Here is a 20805-nt window from a genome sequence, read left to right as displayed (position 1 = left end):
AGCAGCACGTTTATCTCCGTGGCCGGCTCCTCGCCTCTCAGGAATGTAACGTTAGCATCAAGTGCTGCTCTGATCGTGAGGTTCGTTGATACAGCGGCAGAGGAAGAAACGGAAGACTGGAAACCACCGGAGAAGTTTATTGGGACAACATTTATAGGCTTTCAGCTCGCCTTCAAATCGCACCATGAGGGAGATTGTTCATATCCAGGCTGGACAGTGTGGAAATCAGATTGGCGCTAAGGTAAAGGCTACGTTGTTTTGTTTTTAATTATTTTATTTTTTTAACAAAATGAAATAGGCCTACAATAAATTATAATGACAAGGCATTTAGTGTTTAATACTCGCTTTTGTTATGGTCCTTATACCTTGGCTTAGAGTATGGTCCTTACCTGCATGGCCATATTGTTTTATGCAATTTAGTCAATAGCTTAGCCTACTAAAAACAACTTCTATATCACCTTACGGGATCCTGAAGATAATGTAAAGCTTTTGAGATCATGTTGATAATAACTATGTTTATGATGAGTGGGTGCGGTCGTGTCCTGTGGGCTGGTCTGGTCTGTCTGGGGATGACAACGGCAGGCTGCAGCAGTGGCTGGCAGCAGCTAGGCTGCCCGACTATAGCGCGTCAGGAGATGCGCAGCTGCAATAATATGGCCACGACACGACAACCCACAGGAATGGATAAAAAAAAATTGGCCACTTTAATTTACATTAAATCTGATGTATGTGTGTATGTATCTGTCTGATGAACACTGACTTTAGTATATCTATCTATTATGTCTACTTATAGTAGGCCTACTTCTTACTATCTGTTTCATTTTAGTTCTGGGAGGTGATAAGTGATGAACACGGAATTGATCCCACTGGCAGTTACTGTGGTGACAGTGACCTGCAGCTGGAGAGGATAAATGTGTACTACAATGAGGCATCAGGTAAACCAAAAAATTCACAACAAATTCACAACCTGTATAGCCTTCCTTATAAACACATTACGTTTTTCTTTTGAACCATTTCCGATTCAGCAAGCGCCTTTTCTGCTTTTGTTAATAGCCCAGCAGCTATGCAAGCTGAAGACCTAATTTGGTGGTAAAAGTAGGTTCAGCTAACAGTAACAGCACAGGGATAAAATGAGGACACCAGAACCTGCAGTCTCTCCCCCCCCCCCCCCCCCTCCCTTTCTCTCTGAGGCACACAGGTATATCTGCAGTCTCTGTTTAGCTGACCCAGAGCGGGGAACGCACAGTGCTGAACTCACTCACTGCACACATGCGACCGGCTTTATTAGCCAGGCATTTTGAAGGTCATTGCAAATGCATCTAGTAGTGTCCTTCGTCACTGCAGGCACTGCTATATTGAGCAGCCAGAGTCATGTGACCACTGCTTTGGTATAGTGCATAGTTAGCCTGGTTTCCAGCTTGATTCGCTGCGTTCCGCAATTTGTTTTGTCACGAGAGTGACAAAACAAATCTCGGAACCTATAGGGAATCAGGCTGGGAACCAGGCTAGTGCATAGAGGCCTAAACAGGAAAGCTGCACATATATAGGCCTTACACAGGCAGGACATTCACTATATAAGGCCTATATCCTATTTCCAATGATCAGCGGTAGCCTGTATATTGATTGTTTCCGTTTAGCGAGCTATAGCCTGGCATCAATGTTAACTGTGGGGGCACTATACTGTCTCAACGACGTCAATTGATTTAATATACCACTAATAAATTCCCCCTAAAATATTCAGTGAGATGACTGACAGATTTGTACGTGCATGGGCAAGCACTCCTTAAGAGAGCCAAGACAGATGATGAGTGGGAAAAAAAGGGGGGCAGCCAGGTCTGTGGGGACATCACGCCTTGAATGGATTTTCACGGAACTCAGCACTTATGCAGCCCACCCGTCTAAAATTAGCAGTTTGGTATGCAACATGCTGCTGCAGTCTGCATGCAAGACACCAGGTCACAGATGGAGGGAGGGGGGGTGGGGGATGCCAAGGTGTGTGGAGGAGGAGGAGGAGGGTGATGCAGGTGTGTGACGGAAAAAGCTCCCTGCATCGTTTAAAGAAAGATAGTTTAAAGATTTTTATCACTCTCTTTATTGAAACACTATTTAATCTAACGGTCACGTTTGTAGTTTCTCCGTCCTCGCCCCTATACTGCAATGATTGCATCATTCCTTTCCTTTCTCTATCAACCAGCCATTAACATAATTATATCTCTCCTCTCCTCTCTTCTCTTTCCTGCAACAAAGGTAATAAGTATGTCCCTCGCGCCATCCTGGTGGACCTGGAGCCAGGCACCATGGATTCGGTCCGCTCCGGCCCCTTCGGACAGCTCTTCAGGCCCGACAACTTTGTCTTCGGTGAGTGTTGCTGACGCTGCTTATCCTCAGGCAGCGGTTTGTGTTCGTGTCAGCATATATGTCATATTCTGTTAAAGCCAGCAGCCAGCATTTTTTTTTTTTTTAACCCGACAGTAATGTACTGTATATTCAGATTTACCCATGTAAAACTTCTGCAGCCTCTCGGCAATGTGCCAGCTGTATGTGATGCATTTTCTATGCACAGCCGTATCACGCTGACTCAGCTCTAGGTGTGTGACTCAGCGAAATGTAGTCTTCCAAGGGGATACTATACTGCAGTGCTGATCTGAGCTGAGAGCGCAGCCAAAGCCAATTCAATCCACCACCAGCTGCCTCACTACTTCTCTGGCCGTGACGCTCGCCACAATGGCGAGCTGAAGGAGCAACTGCCTTTTATTGGCGAATACCATATGAATATATACAGCATATGAATATTTACAGTACATTAACCAATGGACAACATTGACAAATATAAACATCGAATGCAATACATTTACGGCAAAGCACGTTGCCTATAATTCTAGAAATAATATCTTAGCTCTGCGTTTGTTTCTCCATTCTAATTCATAGTCTTTGCATAAATGGCATGTTTATACTGTTACACCCCACCCATCCACTCTTCCAGGTCAGAGTGGAGCTGGAAACAACTGGGCCAAGGGCCACTACACAGAGGGAGCTGAGCTGGTGGACTCGGTACTGGACGTAGTGAGGAAAGAGTCAGAGAACTGCGACTGCCTCCAGGGCTTCCAGCTCACACACTCTCTGGGCGGCGGCACGGGCTCGGGCATGGGCACGCTGCTCATCAGCAAGATCCGTGAGGAGTACCCCGACCGCATCATGAACACCTTCAGCGTCATGCCCTCCCCCAAGGTGTCGGACACCGTGGTGGAGCCCTACAACGCCACGCTCTCCGTTCACCAGCTGGTGGAGAACACGGACGAGACCTTCAGCATCGACAACGAGGCGCTGTACGACATCTGCTTCCGCACGCTCAAACTGACAACGCCCACCTACGGCGACCTGAACCACCTGGTCTCGGCCACCATGAGCGGGGTGACCACCTGCCTGCGCTTCCCGGGCCAGCTCAACGCAGACCTCCGCAAGCTGGCCGTCAACATGGTTCCCTTCCCCCGCCTGCACTTCTTCATGCCGGGCTTCGCCCCGCTCACCAGCCGAGGGAGCCAGCAGTACCGCGCCCTCTCCGTGCCGGAGCTCACGCAGCAGATGTTCGACGCCAAGAACATGATGGCCGCCTGCGACCCGCGCCACGGCCGCTACCTCACTGTGGCGGCCATCTTCCGCGGCCGCATGTCCATGAAGGAGGTGGACGAGCAGATGCTGAGCGTCCAGAACAAGAACAGCAGCTACTTCGTGGAGTGGATCCCCAACAACGTGAAGACGGCCGTGTGCGACATCCCGCCCCGCGGCCTGAAGATGTCCGCCACCTTCATCGGCAACAGCACGGCCATCCAGGAGCTGTTCAGGAGGATCTCGGAGCAGTTCACCGCCATGTTCCGCCGCAAGGCCTTCCTCCACTGGTACACCGGAGAGGGCATGGACGAGATGGAGTTCACCGAGGCCGAGAGCAACATGAACGACCTGGTGTCAGAGTACCAGCAGTACCAGGACGCCACCGCAGACGAGATGGGAGAGTACGAGGAGGATGAGATCGAGGATGAGGAAGAGGCAGCTCGCCATGATGTCCGCCACTGATGGCGACGCATGGAACTACAGTACCAGTCTGTGTGCTACGTAAACCAATCACTGGGAATAATCGATAATTGTTGTTTGAAAGTGCAGAAGGGAAATACGAATGATTTAAGAGATGTATGTAACTACTGCTGTGTGCAAATTATCTTTAGATACAGTTATTTAGCCTCATAAATTGTCTATCAATGTGGCTCATATTTGGAAAAAGACCATGAGTGATACTAGAACGTAACAATTATGTGAATATTATAGTCATTGGTTTTCCACGCTTTGCCAGGTTTTGTAACTTTTACTTCCACGTCACTGTTAGTCTCAAAATAAATTTGCTGTCCTATCAATGTTTTGTCTTTTTATTTGTATTGCAATGCTTTGCATAAATGTAGATATTTGACGCCATACCAGTACTCATATATTTCAACTCCCAAGTTTACTTACGGTATGATATATTTTCTCACAAAGTACAACATAGTCTATTCAAATTATCTGAGATAAAATGTTGTCTCATCATAATGTCTTGACCTATTGTGTATTAATTTGTGTAATATGAGGACAAAACTAAAATGAATAGTTGAAGTACTTACCTTACCTTACTGTCTCTTGTGAACTGGAAGCAAGTTCTTTTCGACATCAACCAGTCTTGCAGGTTGTCGGGCCACAGACTAGGGATGGGCGGATTCATTCTGAAATATCAATTCTGTCATTTTGCTTTCGAGACTCAACTCGCACATTAAAATATTGATACCAAAGGTTTTCTTCAATTGTAAATTTCTTTCTTAGGAAATGTTGTGTAGTCATGTATTGACTGTTGAAAGGAACTTCTTCTCCTGCCATCTCCCCCTGTTCACAGATATCTGTATGATGAGTTGGTGGGATCTAGAAAGTAACCAATATTAACTCATTCCAGTCATTTAAGAGATATAAACTCTTGTTTTGCCTTCTAACACTGATGGAATTATTGAGATCCATTTGAATAATTGACATTGCTCATCAATGAACTGATCACATTTCAGACTTGCTAATTTAAACTGCTGAACCAGCTGTCTTGGATATGTCTCCCAAGATGCAAGCTCCAGTCATACTTTATAGACAACAATTTGAATCTGCACCTAGACATTAACTACGATCTGTCACTCTCACTTCAACACCAGAGGAAAAAGAAAGTCATCCTGCCCTTCCTTCACACCTGCAATGATGTCACTACAGTGATGGAACACGTACTGACAGTAAAGTATGACTCATGTTTCACTCCCTCATTGACTTGCGCGAACACAAGCTTTTCTGCAAAATACAGGAAGCTCCCACTGTTTCCGAAGCCACTGAACTTTAGGTCAATAACGCCCATTCCAAAAATTCTGGATACAACACTATGAACAGAATCATAGTGTTTACACTGACTAGACTAAACGAAGCAAGCCCGTAGCTTGGGGCCACCTTGACACAGATGTTATCAAACAATGACAGGATGAATACTGGAACTAGAAAGGAATGCAGGAAGCATAAAATAAATGAATAATTTCTATATAATTTTGGAAAGCAAAAAATCAGGACATTTTATCAAATGTTAGATACTGAAGCATTTTTATTGATACAGTAATTCACATAATGTCATTAAAAAAATATTGCTAGTGTGGTGAAACTGAATTTCAGCCAATTGAAACAAACACGTTTGATCTATGCTTGTCTATTGTCTTTCCACCTTTCCTTATTGAGTGGGTCACAATGTGCTTCCAGTTGTTGTTGCTATTTCACTCTTTCCACAGCACAGCTTTTCCTGCACCCTTTTGTCAACTCTTGTCTGGGTTTATCATCTTTTCCACCAGATCAATCTTGACGCACAACATATTTGGATTTTAATTGTTAAAAGAGATTGTGTGCTTTCATATACAGAAGTAGTTTATTCACTTTTACTTGGGTAATTTCCTGGCAGGCAAACCACCTGTTGAAGACCTGTGATCTCCAATGAATACATTACGCAGTGTGAATGAAAACAAATCAAACCAAGGTGATTAATAACCTTCCAGCTTTATTAAAATATATTGTGCAAAAGTTAAAGTCAATTAAAGAAATCCTAAATGACATGCATTATGTCATAATCTGACTACAGAGATACTCATGCAACATACACAATACAAGACACAATACTTGACAGTTGTGCATAAAATGTCAGTAGCAAAAAAAACAGCAATGACTTCTCTACTAAAATTACCAGTGCTTCAAAAATCCAGAATAGTCTCTATAACCTTTTAAACAAAACATTTTTAAGCATTATTTTCTAATCATGGAAAAACATATGTACATAAAAAAAATGATAAAAGACAAATTTAAAATGTGTACATCTTTGGTACTATACCAACTTTGTGCACCTTTTGGAGTGGACAAATTTTCAACAACACAAATAAGAAACCCCATATAAATATCAATATATCGGACATACTACAAAGACCCATTTTCCTGCCAGACAATCTATAGATCAACAGTGCAATTCATGGCAAGGTTCAAATGTAATCGAGCGCAGCAATCAAACTGCAACATGAGAAAAATGAAATGCAGAATATTAACAATATTCAGCGTGTTTCAGACCACAATATGGCACCCTCTGTTCAAACAGTGACTCCAGTACCTCCTTTTCCTTTGGATTTATAAAATTGTGTGTATGTTTAGCAGCTTCACAAATCTGTGTGAATAATATTTATATAAAACATTCTGGACTGGGATCTATTTGGAGAACTTAAAGGGCCAATTAAAAACATATACACAGTAGTGTTACAGGGAAGGGGGGCATAATTATTGTCTTTTCAGCACACATTTCATGTAGTCAAGCTGAAAACACTTTACTATGCATTTTATTTATAGTCCTTCCATTGTGCATATGCTATACAACACATCTACAGTATTTTTTGCTGATTCTCTATATACTAATTTAACCAAGAATTGAATATATTCCATGGGTACAAATGTAAACTGTTGGACTGTCCTATGCTCTTGTGCTGGTTTCAATATTACTCTCAGTGACCGAGATCTTCTTACTACTCTGCACGACAACTCTGTGACTGCCTTGCTGCGAGGCTGTGGGTTCCAGCGCAGAGGCCTCGGCTGACCCTGTGGACCTCAGTGACACACTCTGACCTTTCACCTCCATGCCATAACCTCTGACCTCTAAGCCCTGCTCTACAGAGCCAGAGCCTGCCTGAAGCGTCGTCACCTGGGCTAAGCCCGCGGCACCGCCCCCTACTGCGCCTGAAGACGCTGACCTGCTCGTCTCAACCACGCGCACCTGCTCGGATCGGGAGACGTTCGATCCTTGAGAGAAGCCATCCACTCCATGACCTCTGAACTCTAAGCCCTCCCCCGAAGAGCCCCCCGCCCCTGTCTGAAGCGTCGTCGCCTGGGCTAAGCCTGCACTGCCCCCTCCCACGCCCGACGATGCTGACCCGCTCGTCTCAACCACTCGCACCTGCCTGGATCGGGAGACGTTTGATCCTTGAGAGAATCCTGGCGCTGTTCCAGCATGATGCTCTGTAGTCGTCACCAACGTCTGGCCGCCCCCATGCGAGCTGCCTATCCCCCCCCGGACGGTTTGGCTGACCCCTGTAACGACGTGCCCGGCAGAACCTCCTGCTACGCCCATCTGCCTCCCTAGAGTCCCTACAAGCACCATTCCCTGGGAACCATGACCGTGACCTAGGCCCATTACAGACTGGTCTCCCCCTGCTACAAGCACCATTCCCTGGGAACCGTGACCGTGACTTAGGCCCATTACAGACTGGTCTCCCCCTGCTACAAGCACCATCTGGGGTTGGCTCTCGACCACGTACATGGGGGTGGCAGCGTAGTACATCGTGGGCTGCTGGATGAGCAGCGTCTGGCTAGGAATCAAGATGTTGTCTTGGACATGGACTCTGGGCATGGTGACCGATCCCTGGGCTCTCTTGCTGACCAGCCTATCCTGGACCACGGCAGACGTTCCCGTAGCCACATTGGAGGTGCTGAGGCTGCCGACACTGACGTGCTCTCTGTCTCTGCTGGTCTCCGTGTGGGAATGGGTGTGTGTATGGCTATGAGTGGAAGCTGAGGGTCTGGGAGGTGAGACCGGTCTGGCCGGACGGACAGACACCTCCACGGACTCCTCGGTCTCCACGGTGGTCCCCTGGCAGATGTCGGCTAAGGTTTTGAACTTGGGTCCCAGGTCGTCGAGGAAGTCGAGGCTGTTGTCGTTCTCCAGAAGACTGCAGCATCCCACCGAGCCCGCCAAAGACTCCCGGCCCTCGTAGTCGTAGATCCGAAGAGCGTCCTTCTCGTGGGCGTGTTGTGCCGCATGGTCGGCTTTCTGCAAAGAAATATAGCAACGGAGACTATGAGTGTAAACTTCATCAACACTGAAGGTATACGCTAAACTCTCCTAGAACTAAAATGCGAAGCTTGCTGGAGGTCTAGCATGTTTTATATAATAATAATAATAATAATAATGAATTTTATTTATAATGCACTTTTCATTCACAGGGAATCTCAGAGTGCTATTTAGACCACCTTTATTTTTGACAAAGTTACAATATTGCTTGCTGTCTTCTTATTCATTTCAGTGCACTTTAAAAGTGCAGATTAACTTGAAATGTCTAGCTGAGAAACAGTCCCTAAGATTTTATGAACAAAATTCAAAACATCCACCATGAACTCACACTTGCGTAGTAGTCCTGCAGGAAGTCTTCAGACAGGGCCATGCCGTCGTACGCTCCGGCTCCATACCTGGAGAGATACTCGTGGCCTGTGATGAGACCCCCGCCCAGGTGGTCCACCTGGTCCCCGTGCCCGCCGTGTTTATGGTAATACTGATAGTTCTGCATGTTCTCCGTCGTCAACATGGAAGAAGACGTCAGACCTCCGCCGCATGCGGCCATTCCTCCTCCTCCACCTGCCACTGAACCTCCTCCTGCTGCTCCTCCTCCTCCATGGAGCCCACGCCCACCCCCTCCTCCGTAGGAGTTCACATCTGTGGCCGTGATTCTCCCGTGGTCCACTTGGTCCACTGGAATCTGAAGGAGAGGAACCTCCTGTGGGGGAAGGGAGAAAGCAATCATCAATGTTGAAAAGGCATTAGTGTTAAAAAGCTGAAATTGTATACGTGTTCTATAAGATCTATAAGATCACAAGGTGTTGCACTGCTCTTCATTGTGAGCTTGTAGATGTGTGATTTTCAGAGTGAGACCCGAAATACGCAAATATGTGTTAATAAGGCGTTTCTTTGTGATCCACTGGGGTACCCCTTTTGTTAGAATGACTATACTAATCATTTAATTTAGGTTTTAGCAGATTCAATCAGCCAATCTAAATCAGTGGTTCCCAAACGTTTCAGCTCAAAACCCAAACATTTGGTGTCTTTGTCACGACTCAAACATACAAATATATAGTTTCTAAAATAGACGATTTACGAGCTTCTAGATCTGCTTTTATAATTTTTTAATTCATTCATGGAGGCAAAATCTTTTGTTGTTGGCTACTTTTAATTATAGTATGGTATTTTGAAATTGTAGAAAATGTTTTTCTCGCTACCCCTAAAAATGTGTCACCATATAACAACACACTGTACATACAGTACATACTGCAGCATAATGTGAAAATGTAGCCAACGTACAGTACATCTGGATAGCATAAGTAGCATCTATCTAAATAGGGAACAGCTGCTGATACAAGGCAATAAGGAATGCTTAGGGGGTGAGGTCGGTGGAGCCTGTCCTGAAGATGTGATTTGTTCAGACTGGGTGGAAAGCAAAACAACTGTAGTTATAGTTACCCTGTCTTCTCCTTGCCCCTCAGTGTAATAAGAGATTAGCTGTTCTTTCGTGTCGAAGGGAATGGCCTTGAAGTTCCCCATGGCTGCCGCACCTCCACAGAGGCAGAATAACAGCAGGAGTGGCACCACTGAAACGCACGCGCACGCACGCGCGCGCACACACACACACACACACACACACACACACACACACACACACACACACACACACACACACACACACACACACACACACACACACACACACACACACACACACACACACACACACACACACACACACACACACACACACACACACACACACACACACACACACACACACACACACACACACACACACACACACACACAATTAATTCACGCTATTTCACAGCTCCATGCAACTATGATGACAAATGAAACGTCTGTTGGTGTATAAGCTAGTCACTATACATGTAGCTTATTTTGCCCGGCCGTCCACTGCTAGTGAGTGGACGGCCGGTCAAAATAACAAATGTTGTGCCAAGGTTAAATGTTTGAGAAGCATGACCCCTCCTGCCTCATACTGTATGAACCCGATCTGTGACCCCACCCTCCCTGTTGATCCTGTCAAATCACTATTTAACAGGTCTGGTTAGGCATCAAGGGAGGGGTGGTGATTCTTATCAAGGCTGCAGTGAAGCATAACCCCATATCTAGGGCTGTTACGATTACACATTGTCACACAAAACAATTTAATTGTGTTTTTTGCCTTTTAGGCTTCGTAATAAAAAATTGCACAGGGCAGATATGACAAATAATTTAAATATACAAAGAAAATTACTGACACATTTGATAATTTAATAATAGCGGAAATAGCTGACAATTACGGTGTTTGTTACACATAATGGGGATTATTGTGTTTCTGCTATTTTTGGAAAATCTTCCCAATTTCAAATAATTGCGAATATTTCAAATAATTGCGATTAAGCGATAATGTATCGGTAAAAATCATGACAACACTACTCACACAGCAGCAGCAGTAGACCGAGGAGCAGGAGGAGGACACCAGACGTTCCAAAGGTGGCACCCTTTGGCGCGGGCACACAGGTATTTGTGGTGGTGGTCTCCGTTTCCTCACATGTGCACACCACCACGTCCATCACCTGGACATCACCACAGGACTTGCCCTGCTGGTCTGTGATCTCCAAGGCGATCTTGTACTGGCCTGGCCACAGGCTGGCTTGGTTTCGAAGAATGGCCGAGGTCTCTTGGGATTGGGAAAGAGATGTGAGAACATGCACTGAATAGTTGTTGTTTCTATGTATTTTTGTTTCAATTACGATGTGCTTTCTTATTTTCTATTATTCTGCTGGTCTATGTGCTTTAAGAAGCCATTGAGTTATTATTTCATGTTCATGATATATGGCTGTGGTGCAGGTTATTGCTCAATGATTGAGAAACCACGCCCAAGACTCGCCTATCAGGCTACACTGATTGAGTGATTGGCACTCACAATGTTTGTGGCACCTGGGGAGTGTGGCTCTGTCAGTCCAGGGTGCAATACAGTTTTCTGCACCACGAAGGGAGCGACTTTCAGCCTATAATTTTAGGCCACGATGGAGGGGAGCCGTCTCAAGCGAACTTGAGCCACAAGAGAGACCACCGGCACCGAGCGAGCTAAAACGAGTGAGTTTCTGTGTCGAACATTAATTGCGAAGTTCACTTGAGCCCCGTTCGAGTTGCGAACCGATAGGCAGAGAATAGAAAAATCCACCACAGCAGAGTGCTCCTTACCACACTGACAGCCTCACCCAATTACATTATTGATTATTTCCCAAATCTTGCTAGTGTATTGGATCTTATTGGATAGCACTACCACTGGATGAAGTGAACTTTTCTATTGTGGATTATTTAATTTCTTGGATGAAGACTTTCTAAAGGACAGGTTCAGAGCTAAAGGAAATGCTAAATTAAAACCTCGGTCACAACAAGGCCTCACCGTTTATATGATCCACTGTCCATTTTCCTTTGCGGTTCCCCTGAATCACCCTGAACTCAAATGGTGCTGAATTTGGGAATTCATCGTGGTCTATGGCTGTGACATAGACCACACTGTCACCGTAGCACACAGTCTGACTGGTACTGGTCAGTGTTGGACAGTCGTCATTGGCATCTTCCACCTGAATGGCAATGGTCCCTGTGGCCGTTTTAGTGGGCAAATCTGAAGAAAAATTAAATAAGGATTCTTTAATTGTATGCTGTACATACTACTGATATACCTGGCATACAGTACATACAGTACTTACTACTTACCACTTGTAATACAAATTATTTCTGCGTAATATGTTCCATTGATCAAGTACTTGGACTCTCGATCAGGCACTTTGGCCAGCTTGATATCCGCTGTCTTTTCGTCAATAATCAACCAGTTATTGATGTCCTTTATTTTTGCGTACCTGTGACCAGGAAAATGTAAATAAGGATAAGATAATAAAAACATTAAATTGAGACACGTACAAAACGCATGTGGGCCTATGATAGATGCTTACCTGACATTGGTGGCAATTGTCAGAGTGTCGCTGTCGATAGCAGCGTAGTTAGTGATGATCTGGTGGAGGTTGATCTTGCTTATGTCCTCTGAGATGGTCACCACCTTGACTGCTGGGTGGAAGCGGGGCGGCTCCACCTGGTTCACCACGTTGATCTTGATGGGGTAGGTTTTGGGAACTAGGCTGGGAGGTCTAAAGCTACTAGAGCCAAAGTTGTACTCTGCCTTATTGGAGACGGACAGTGCCAGGTTGAGCACTTTGAGTTCCTCGTAGTCCAGAGCCTTCAGATTCAAATGAGAAAAACACATTTCAATCGTGTTAAAGGGCCTAAAACCCTAGGCTGATTTGGTTTTTAGTTTTCCTGTAGGTTAAATAGTATGTGATTGTTTAAAATAAGGCTGTGTGTGGAACGAGCTTCTAAAGTTTCTTTCTTGCCTTGATCTCTAACCCCTCTAACCCCCCCCCCTCCCTTCTTCCCTTTCTTTGTTTTCTTGGAAAAAGTAACACGATGGGAGCTATGCACAAAAACGAATTTCACCCACCAATCTACTTGGGATGTGGCAATAAAGATGTTTCTGATTGACTTGACATTATAGTACACTGTGATGATATACGTACACAATGCAGGTGCAGCTAATAAAAATGATGACTGTGTTAGATTTTTGTATTGTCAATACTTGCACATTGGCACAACTAAATCTAACACGCCCATTCATTTTATACGCTCCAGCTCTGTAGTTTACATGAATGGTGTATTATGAGGTCAGGTTTACCCTAATCATGTTTACCCATGTGTAGCTTTTAATCTGTAGCGGAAAACAAACTACCAAATAGCCCCTTCATGCTAATTTAATTGACCTCTTAAGTTAAAATGTGAAGTAACACAGGATTTTCATGTGCACATAATAATAACGCTGTCCCCATACCTGGTTAATCATGAGAATGCCCTCATTGGTGCTCTGATCAGTGGTGATGCTAAAATAGCCAGCCTCATTCCCCGACACAATGGAGAAGACAGCCTGCCAGCTAGCGGTAAACTCCATATCCAGGTCAATGGCTTTGATCCTCATCACCTCTACATTGATGGTGTTCTCCTGAACATGGCCTTCATACTGCAAAATAAAAAGATTTTTTACAGCAATCAGTATACTGTATCTCAATATATTTTTGGGTTTCGAGTATTTTCACTACTATATTTTTTGAGTCGTGACGAGACACCAAATGTATATTTTGGGTTTCGAGCTGAAAGGTTTGGGGACCACTGATTTAGATCGGCGTACAGTATACTGATTGCTTGTACATAGATGTGTGTGCTCACACACATAGATGTGTGTGATTTAGATCGCAAGTTGTTTTTTAGACAGATGCTAGATTTGAAGCTGCACTCCCAAACGTATTTTAATTAACCAAATGTAAATGTAAATGTAAATTGTAACTGGCACATCCGGCAGTGGTTGGTGGTCTGCCTATACTGTTCCACTGTGAAATGTAGACCTTGGTGTTGGGTAGACACCTACTGGTTGACCACTATTACTGCCTGAAGATCACAAGCACACATTGTCATTTTAAATCCAATAATATACAATTGTAGAATTGAGGAAAATGAAATAATCAATTATTTTTGCGCAAACATCCACACACAACAGCACACTCAAATGTGCTCTTGAGTGTGCGTATATTCTGTTCAAATCACAGCCAAGAAAACATTGGTGAATGTCAGAATCTTTGTGAAAACCTTGAGCCCCATTGCCCCAGCGGCTGTCCACCTCATGAACAGCTCTCAACGGGTAAATGAAGACCCAATTGGTCTCCGCTTCTAACTCAGATGTTTTAGATTTTCCCCCCTGGACCCCCCTGAGGTTTAAGAGGTTAAGCGGGTCCTAAGAAGACATTTCTCTGAAAAATGGTTATTGAATGATGCCCAATATCTCCCCCAGCCAAGAAACGTGTCTCTCTCATGCTGGAGACGTGTGCGCATGAGAGACCTCATGAATGGATTTCGGCTTTAATGTTTCTATCAATCTTCAAAAAAAACAAAAGCATAGAACAAGGGATGCTTTTGTAAATGGTGTGCTTACCGTGTCCCTTTCCAGGGTTGGGATGTTATCGTTTATATCTAGGAGTGTGATCACAACGTCTGCCGTCGCTGAGTTTCCTCCTGCGGCTCCATTCATGTCTCCGCCTCTTACAGTCAACGTATATGAGCTTCTGGTCTAGATAAGGTGAGAAGATCAGACAATCAGCAGCTTGACAAAAAAAAGAGTTCAAACAATTATTTCCCCCCTAAAAACATTTTTACTTAAATTGTACTGAATTTGATTAATCAATAGACGTTTAATTCCACACTCCCAATTATATTTGTTTATTGTTTTATTGTTTTATTGTATTGCATTGTATTATGACATATTTGTCATATTTTCTATGTATCTGGGAATGGGAAACCTCTTATTCCAATATTTGGCGATCCTATCTAAACTATTGTGTTATATAAGCAGGATTCAAAGTGATTGTGCTACTGTTACACAACAGAGGAGAATGTCAGGTGTGTTATTGCTCACAAGGCTACTATATACTATATACGTATCAATCAATAATGTATTGGTACAGTAAATGTCAACCTGCAGCACCAATGTGTTTGTGTGCACCTCGTTACCTCCCTATCCAGAGTGTTCTGTTGAACCATGACTTCTCCTGTCTGGTGGTTGATGGAGAACATCCCAGACGTGGAACTTGACTCCACAAGGCTGTAGTAGATCTGAGCATTGGCCCCTTCATCTGCATCCGTAGCACTCACTCTCATGATGACAGTGCCTAGAAATGACAACATTAGATCATTGTAACGGCAAGTAGGCGTAGGTGTTAAAACCTCTTAAACCCCAGAGGGGTCCAGGGGATGAAATCAAAAACACCTGAGTTGGAACCGGAGACCAATTGGGTCTCCCTTTACCCGCTGAGAGCTGTTCATGAGGTCGACAGCCGACAGAGCTGGGGCTCAAGTTAAAGGAGTAGGTTATATTTGTATTTTGTATTACTATGTTGTGAATGTGGTTGTAATCATTGCTAGCGCTTGCCCAAGCCTCGACGACCATACAGGCGTATGCATAGGCTCAATTTATGTATTTATGTCTTAGATAGCATTTTATGTAGACATAGCACTCTATAGTGCTGTAAATCGCTCTGGATTAAGCTAAATGCCTAAATTGTAAAGTGGGATTTGTTGATTTATTAATTTTTTTTCCACTTGAGAATCCGTGAACTGAATGACCTGGTGACCTATGATGACTGTCCATGTAGTCAAGAGGTTGGAGGTCAAGAAATTCAACAGAAAAAGGGAGTTAGAATCTAAAGAGAGGGAGCGCACCGGATTGTCTGGTTGAGTCATTATTATTATTTTATGTGTTCCAGTTCCAATTTATTTTCTTTCAAATTCACTAGCTTGTTTATCCTGTTTCTTGTGTGAGTTCTCTCTCCTGATTGGATAACATTGGTACCCCGAAACTGGAAATGCATGTTCTGTTTAATCAAGAGCTGGAGGGACATGGGAAGACCCCTGTTACTGAACAAACACTCATTACACTAATTAGAGAATATAAAGCAATTTAACACGTATTTCTTCACATTAACCCTGAGGATATTGTGTGTATTACTTAATTGGAGAATAATTAAAATATTACATATTTGCTGATAAGCATGGTCAGGTTACAGGTTAGTGAACATACCTGCTGCACTGGATTCATAGACAGATCCAACCTGGCCCATTTGGAACACAGGTGCACAGTCATTCTGGTCCACGACATCGATCCTAAGTTCAAGGTCATTCTCGGCACGGCTCCCATTGCTGTATTTTGCGATGCCTTTTAACTACAAAGAGAAATACGACAGCAGCGTAAACATTTATTTTAACTTGAACGTATGCCTGTATGAATGTCCACTTCATTCATTAATCATTAGAGAGATTAAGAGAGATCTTACTATGTAATAGGGAATGGCCTCTCGGTCCAGAATGCCGGTGATTCTCACCAGCCCTTCGTTGGCGTCGATGACGTATAAACCCACAGGGTCCTTGTCCACGCCATGCCCTGTTAGTGAGTAGGTTACCTTACCCTTATAGTCCTTATCAGACCGAATCTGCAATACATGGACAAAATGAAATGTTCATGCTGTGTAGGTTAAACACTTGAAATTATATGCATGTATTCTAGTTCTAGATTACCAATCTTACAGTATGACACGATGTCTGTCTGCACTCATTGTACAATTAACCAATCCTCTGATGAGAAAGATCTGCAACTGCACTGCACACTGGGTATATTGTCTAAATCAATCACTACTGTAATATTTACATTGCCTACTAGTACTACACAAAGTCACCACTTGATATGCTATGAAACCAATCTAACTAACAAAGCGCAGGTGCAACTGCAGGTGAAGGTGAGGTGACTATGTCTGGAATACTGAACAATGCTGTAGTCATTATAGTGACTAATGTCTCAGCTGGCCTCTAGCTGTATCAGCTAGACAAAGCACATAACTCATGAGATAAGGGGAAAGTCCATCAAAAATCATTTTTATGTTGTTATTCTCAGTAACTAAACTTGAGTTTTGAAGTTTTCCTTTGATATAACCTGAAATAGGTAAAGGAAAATGTAAATGGTAGTTATGTTCAGGATAAAATGTAGCTATGTGGAAGTCTACTTGGTTGGGATTTCCTTTCAAGAAGTGAAAGAACAGACTGAGCCTTGAGAGCATACCTTTGCAATATACGCCAAGCCAGTGTAATCAACATTCTCTTGAAGTTTCTTGGGGTAGATGTACCATTCTCTCTTCTGTCTCTTCAGGGCCTGTCCACCTCCTTCTACCACCACATGTAAGATCTTCAAATGATGTAGAGGTACATAGAGGGATGAAAAGGATGAACAAACAATGTGTGATTAAAATTACAGCTTTATGACAAAGCTCTTTCAAACTAATTTGACTTCTCATCATCATAACTGACTTTTATTGGCATAGAGAAGGAAATTAGTTTGTATGAAGGACGTGAATACTTTAGTGGAGAAAACAACAAATGCAGATGCTTCCCAGATGATACTTCCCTACTTGTGTATTGCTGTTATAATAAGCAATTAAAATCCCATCATGCTCTGTTGCATGTATACAAATGCTGCATGAGGAGGCCCAGTTGAACTCGATTTTAGATCAAGATGGCAAGAGTAAAAGATCTAAGTGACAATGAAAGCGTGTTTGTTATTGGGGCACACATGGCAGGATCGAGCTTCAGTCACAAATACTGTACGCAAATGTTCCAATAGCAACAGTGACAATGCGGGAAAGACATCAGGGAATAGCTTCCGAAATTGTCGTCAAAAGTGCACGTTTAATGACCGCGATGCTTGTGCATTAATGCAATTATGTGAGCAAATACAAGTTCAGGCTGTCAGCCAGAACGGTCCAATGACTATGTATATATAGTGAGGGATGTCATAGAAGGGTTGCAGTGCATAAACCTCTCATTACGAAGACAAATGCACATTTGACAGTTCAGTGGTACGACAACCATGGACACTCATCTACAGAGATGTGGGAAAAAGTGATTTGGTCAGATGAGTCATCATCATCCATCACCATATTCTCCACTAGTGGGCGAGTCAGTGCAGATCTGTGGCGTACACCAAGAATACAGACCATGCAGGAATGTGAATGCTTGACCCTTGCAGTGAAGGGGTCTGGTGGCTCTGTTTTGCTGTGGGGGGCATTTTTTTAGTCCACTTTTCCCCTATAGCCAGAGGTTCTCAACCTGTGGGTGACCCCACATGGTTTTGGGGGGGGTCCCCAGATTACAGTGAAGTGACAATTCAAGGACTTTTAAGACCTTTTTATATCTAGAAATAAGAATAAGAATACGAATAAGAATAAGAATAATAATAAGAAGAAGAACGAAAGAAAGAAAGAAAGAAAGAAAGGGAATAAAATACATTACTACATCAAAAGTAATCAACAAACTATAGGCCTACTATACAAACTGATACAAAATAATATAAGAAAGTGTCAAAAATAGTGAAAATAACAATAATTATTATTTCAAAAGATTTAAAACAGTTTACAACTTCTCATTAATTAAAAACTATTCTAACATAGCCTATTTCAAAACAATTTGATTAATTGTGGAATTGTGGATCATAATGCCTTGGCCCTTGTCAGACATCGATCATATTCTAAACCCATTTGAACACCTTATGGGAGATTCTGGACTGAGGTGTTAGACAGTGCTCTCCACCACTATCATCAAAACACCAAACGAGACATTTTTTAAGAATGGTGTTCCATCACTAATTATGGCACATTCTGGCATCTAGATCGGCCCAACACTTAGTGTAAGTAGCCTAGCATATATACTTAAATTATAGGCTATTTAATTAGACTAAATAAATAATGACCTGACCTCTTAATACAATACAAGGGAATTGCAGATTTAAGAGGAATTGAGAATTATTTACGTGGGAGGAAGCGGCAGAGGTTTGGCCAAATCTAGGCCAAACCACCACCACACCTGTAGCCGTAATGATTTATTATTAGATGGGCTAATTTAGCATAACGGTTTTGCTATATGTTCGTTGTTATAAATTAATTACTTACTTACACCGCCAGATATCCGTACACTGTGACGAACGCATACATTCGTGAATTTCGGAAAGAAAAAGGAAAAAAGAAAAAAAGAACAATAATAATAAGCTCACTTACCGTTATGAAGAACAGCAGCGCCAATAGAACACCGCTGTACTTGGAAACAGGGGCCATTGGCTTGAAAAACAAACGGTGTTTTTCTCCTTTGGAGTAGGCTAAAAAACCGTGTCCGGTTGAAGCAGATCTATTTTATGCCCTGGCTTCTTTAGATTAGACTTTGACCCTCCTGATACCGTGAAGAGAACAAACTTTTCTCTACAGTAATGTGTTACAGCCACACATAGGCGGTGCCTCTCTCACAGTTGCATTGCTCATAGGCTGCTCCTGATAGCGGTGGAGAGGAGGGGTTGCATGTGTCCGGCGCTGCATAGTTGCTTTCAATTGTGTGCAGTGATGGGAATTCCGGTTGTTTGCAGGGAGCCGTTGTCAACTCTGACCATTTTCCTGGAGTGTTGCTAGGGGCAGGGCAGGCAGAGGCAGGTCAATTTCTTGCTCAAGGAGCTAATTTTAGTTGTGAACATTGTTTTATGACGTCGTAGGTGATGGCGCAAAACTTGTCGAAGCCTCCTACACAGTGACCTGTTAAAATTGACTGCAGGCCAGTGGTCATCTCTGTAAAAAAGGAAAGCATGTAATGTAAGAACTGAAATCTTATTGGCCTATTTTCTGGATTTCACTGTTTCTGCACTCCTCGCTTGAATTGTTGCGTTTTACATTATATCTTCTAATACATAAAATAACATTATTTTGCACAGCCTAATGTTTTTAATATAAATAGCCTACATGGTTACACAAAACTGCAAGACACCATAGGCTACTGTAAAAGTAGGGAATTATTTTAAAGAAAAACTAATTCAACTGAACTTATATTGCATCACATTTTAGTAGGCTAATTGATACCCAATATATGTCATGAAGTCTCTGCTGACAGTGCTGAGGTAAAGTGTTTTGTTTTAGAAATAAAGAAATAACATTGAACATGATCTGCTATATGATTTCTGAACCAATTTATGTTCTTGATATACAACATAAAAAGTAACCTATATATTTGGGTGCTATATGTGGCACCCACAAAAGAGTTATTGTTTATATGTGTAAGATATTGTCTGGTCTGGTGCCGTCACACTCACACCCATTTGCAAAACTTCACCCATGGCCGTGGAATTCCAACTGTGTCCTCTGCAGTCCAGGGTCTCAGTCTCTGATTAACACCCATAACCAACCAGCTTGACCAGCTGGACATTACTAACATGTTTTACCTGTATTGTAAGTTGCGTGCGTGTGTGTGTGTGTGTGTGTGTGTGTGTGTGTGTGTGTGTGTGTGTGTGTGTGTGTGTGTGTGTGTGTGTGTGTGCGCGCGCGTGTGTGTGTGTGTGTGTGTGTGTGTGTGTGTGTGTGTGTGTGTGTGTGTGTGTGTGTGTGTGTGTGTGTGTGTGTGTGTGTGTGTGTGTGTGTGTGTGTGTGTGTGTGTGTGTGTGTGTGTGTGTTGTATACATGTACATGTGGGCAGTGTGATGTCAGGTTTATAGCATTGATAAAGCTGGCCAAGTTACAGGATACTCCTTACTAAAATGGTCACATTACAACATGCTCATTTACCTCTCCCACAGACTGAATGTGTGGGCGGGAAAGTATTAAAAAGAAGTAAACGTCTGATTGAGAAAGAGGATTGCACAGGTATATTGTAAACAGATGCGATAAATAACTCTTCAGGGTTTCAATAGGCTATCAGATATCAGATGATCAAAAAACACA

The 20805-nt window shown here is 43.2% G+C and overlaps 2 protein-coding genes across 3 annotated transcripts; one reads left to right on the top strand and one right to left on the bottom strand.

The window, feature by feature from the left end:
* The first annotated feature begins 43 nt into the window (after positions 1-43).
* LOC308324953 (tubulin beta-2A chain) lies at positions 44-4748 on the top strand. Its single transcript, XM_080777304.1, has 4 exons — positions 44-241; positions 827-935; positions 2248-2358; positions 2984-4748. The coding sequence occupies exons 1-4, from the start codon at positions 185-187 to the stop codon at positions 4069-4071; spliced, it is 1365 nt and encodes a 454-aa protein (XP_080633430.1). The 5' UTR covers positions 44-184; the 3' UTR covers positions 4072-4748.
* A 1341-nt stretch (positions 4749-6089) lies between these two features.
* dsg2l (desmoglein 2 like) lies at positions 6090-19403 on the bottom strand. Of its 2 annotated transcripts, XM_080778463.1 has the most exons (15): positions 19108-19403; positions 17121-17243; positions 16342-16497; positions 16089-16230; positions 15023-15180; positions 14448-14582; positions 13296-13481; positions 12370-12650; positions 12134-12276; positions 11820-12041; positions 10848-11087; positions 9857-9984; positions 8745-9116; positions 7816-8395; positions 6090-7749 (listed from the first exon to the last, which is right to left on the bottom strand). In XM_080778463.1, the coding sequence occupies exons 1-15, from the start codon at positions 19162-19164 to the stop codon at positions 7043-7045; spliced, it is 3630 nt and encodes a 1209-aa protein (XP_080634589.1). In that variant the 5' UTR covers positions 19165-19403; the 3' UTR covers positions 6090-7042. The 2 variants fall into 2 exon arrangements, with proteins under 2 accessions (XP_080634589.1, XP_080634588.1); XM_080778462.1 differs by having other exon boundaries at positions 6090-8395.
* Positions 19404-20805: the final 1402 nt, after the last annotated feature.

The sequence above is a fragment of the Protomyctophum bolini genome (assembly GCF_963924005.1).
Source record: "Protomyctophum bolini genome assembly, chromosome: 12".
Lineage (NCBI taxonomy): Eukaryota > Metazoa > Chordata > Actinopteri > Myctophiformes > Myctophidae > Protomyctophum > Protomyctophum bolini.
This window is presented reverse-complemented; position numbering and strand designations above follow the sequence as displayed.

What these genes read in the sequence shown, in the direction of transcription:
- LOC308324953 (XM_080777304.1), top strand. Translation starts at nt 185, where the DNA reads ATGAGGGAGATTGTTCATATCCAGGCTGGACAGTGTGGAAATCAGATT. An exon ending in GAAATCAGATTGGCGCTAAG is followed by an intron (nt 242 to 826) that starts GTAAAGGCTACG and finishes GTTTCATTTTAG; the next exon opens with TTCTGGGAGGTGATAAGTGA. An exon ending in GTACTACAATGAGGCATCAG is followed by an intron (nt 936 to 2,247) that starts GTAAACCAAAAA and finishes CCTGCAACAAAG; the next exon opens with GTAATAAGTATGTCCCTCGC.
- dsg2l (XM_080778462.1), bottom strand. Translation starts at nt 19,164, where the DNA reads ATGGCCCCTGTTTCCAAGTACAGCGGTGTTCTATTGGCGCTGCTGTTC. An exon ending in AGAACACTCTGGATAGGGAG is followed by an intron (nt 14,583 to 15,022) that starts GTAACGAGGTGC and finishes CACCTTATCTAG; the next exon opens with ACCAGAAGCTCATATACGTT. An exon ending in GACAGTGGATCATATAAACG is followed by an intron (nt 11,088 to 11,819) that starts GTGAGGCCTTGT and finishes CCCAATCCCAAG; the next exon opens with AGACCTCGGCCATTCTTCGA.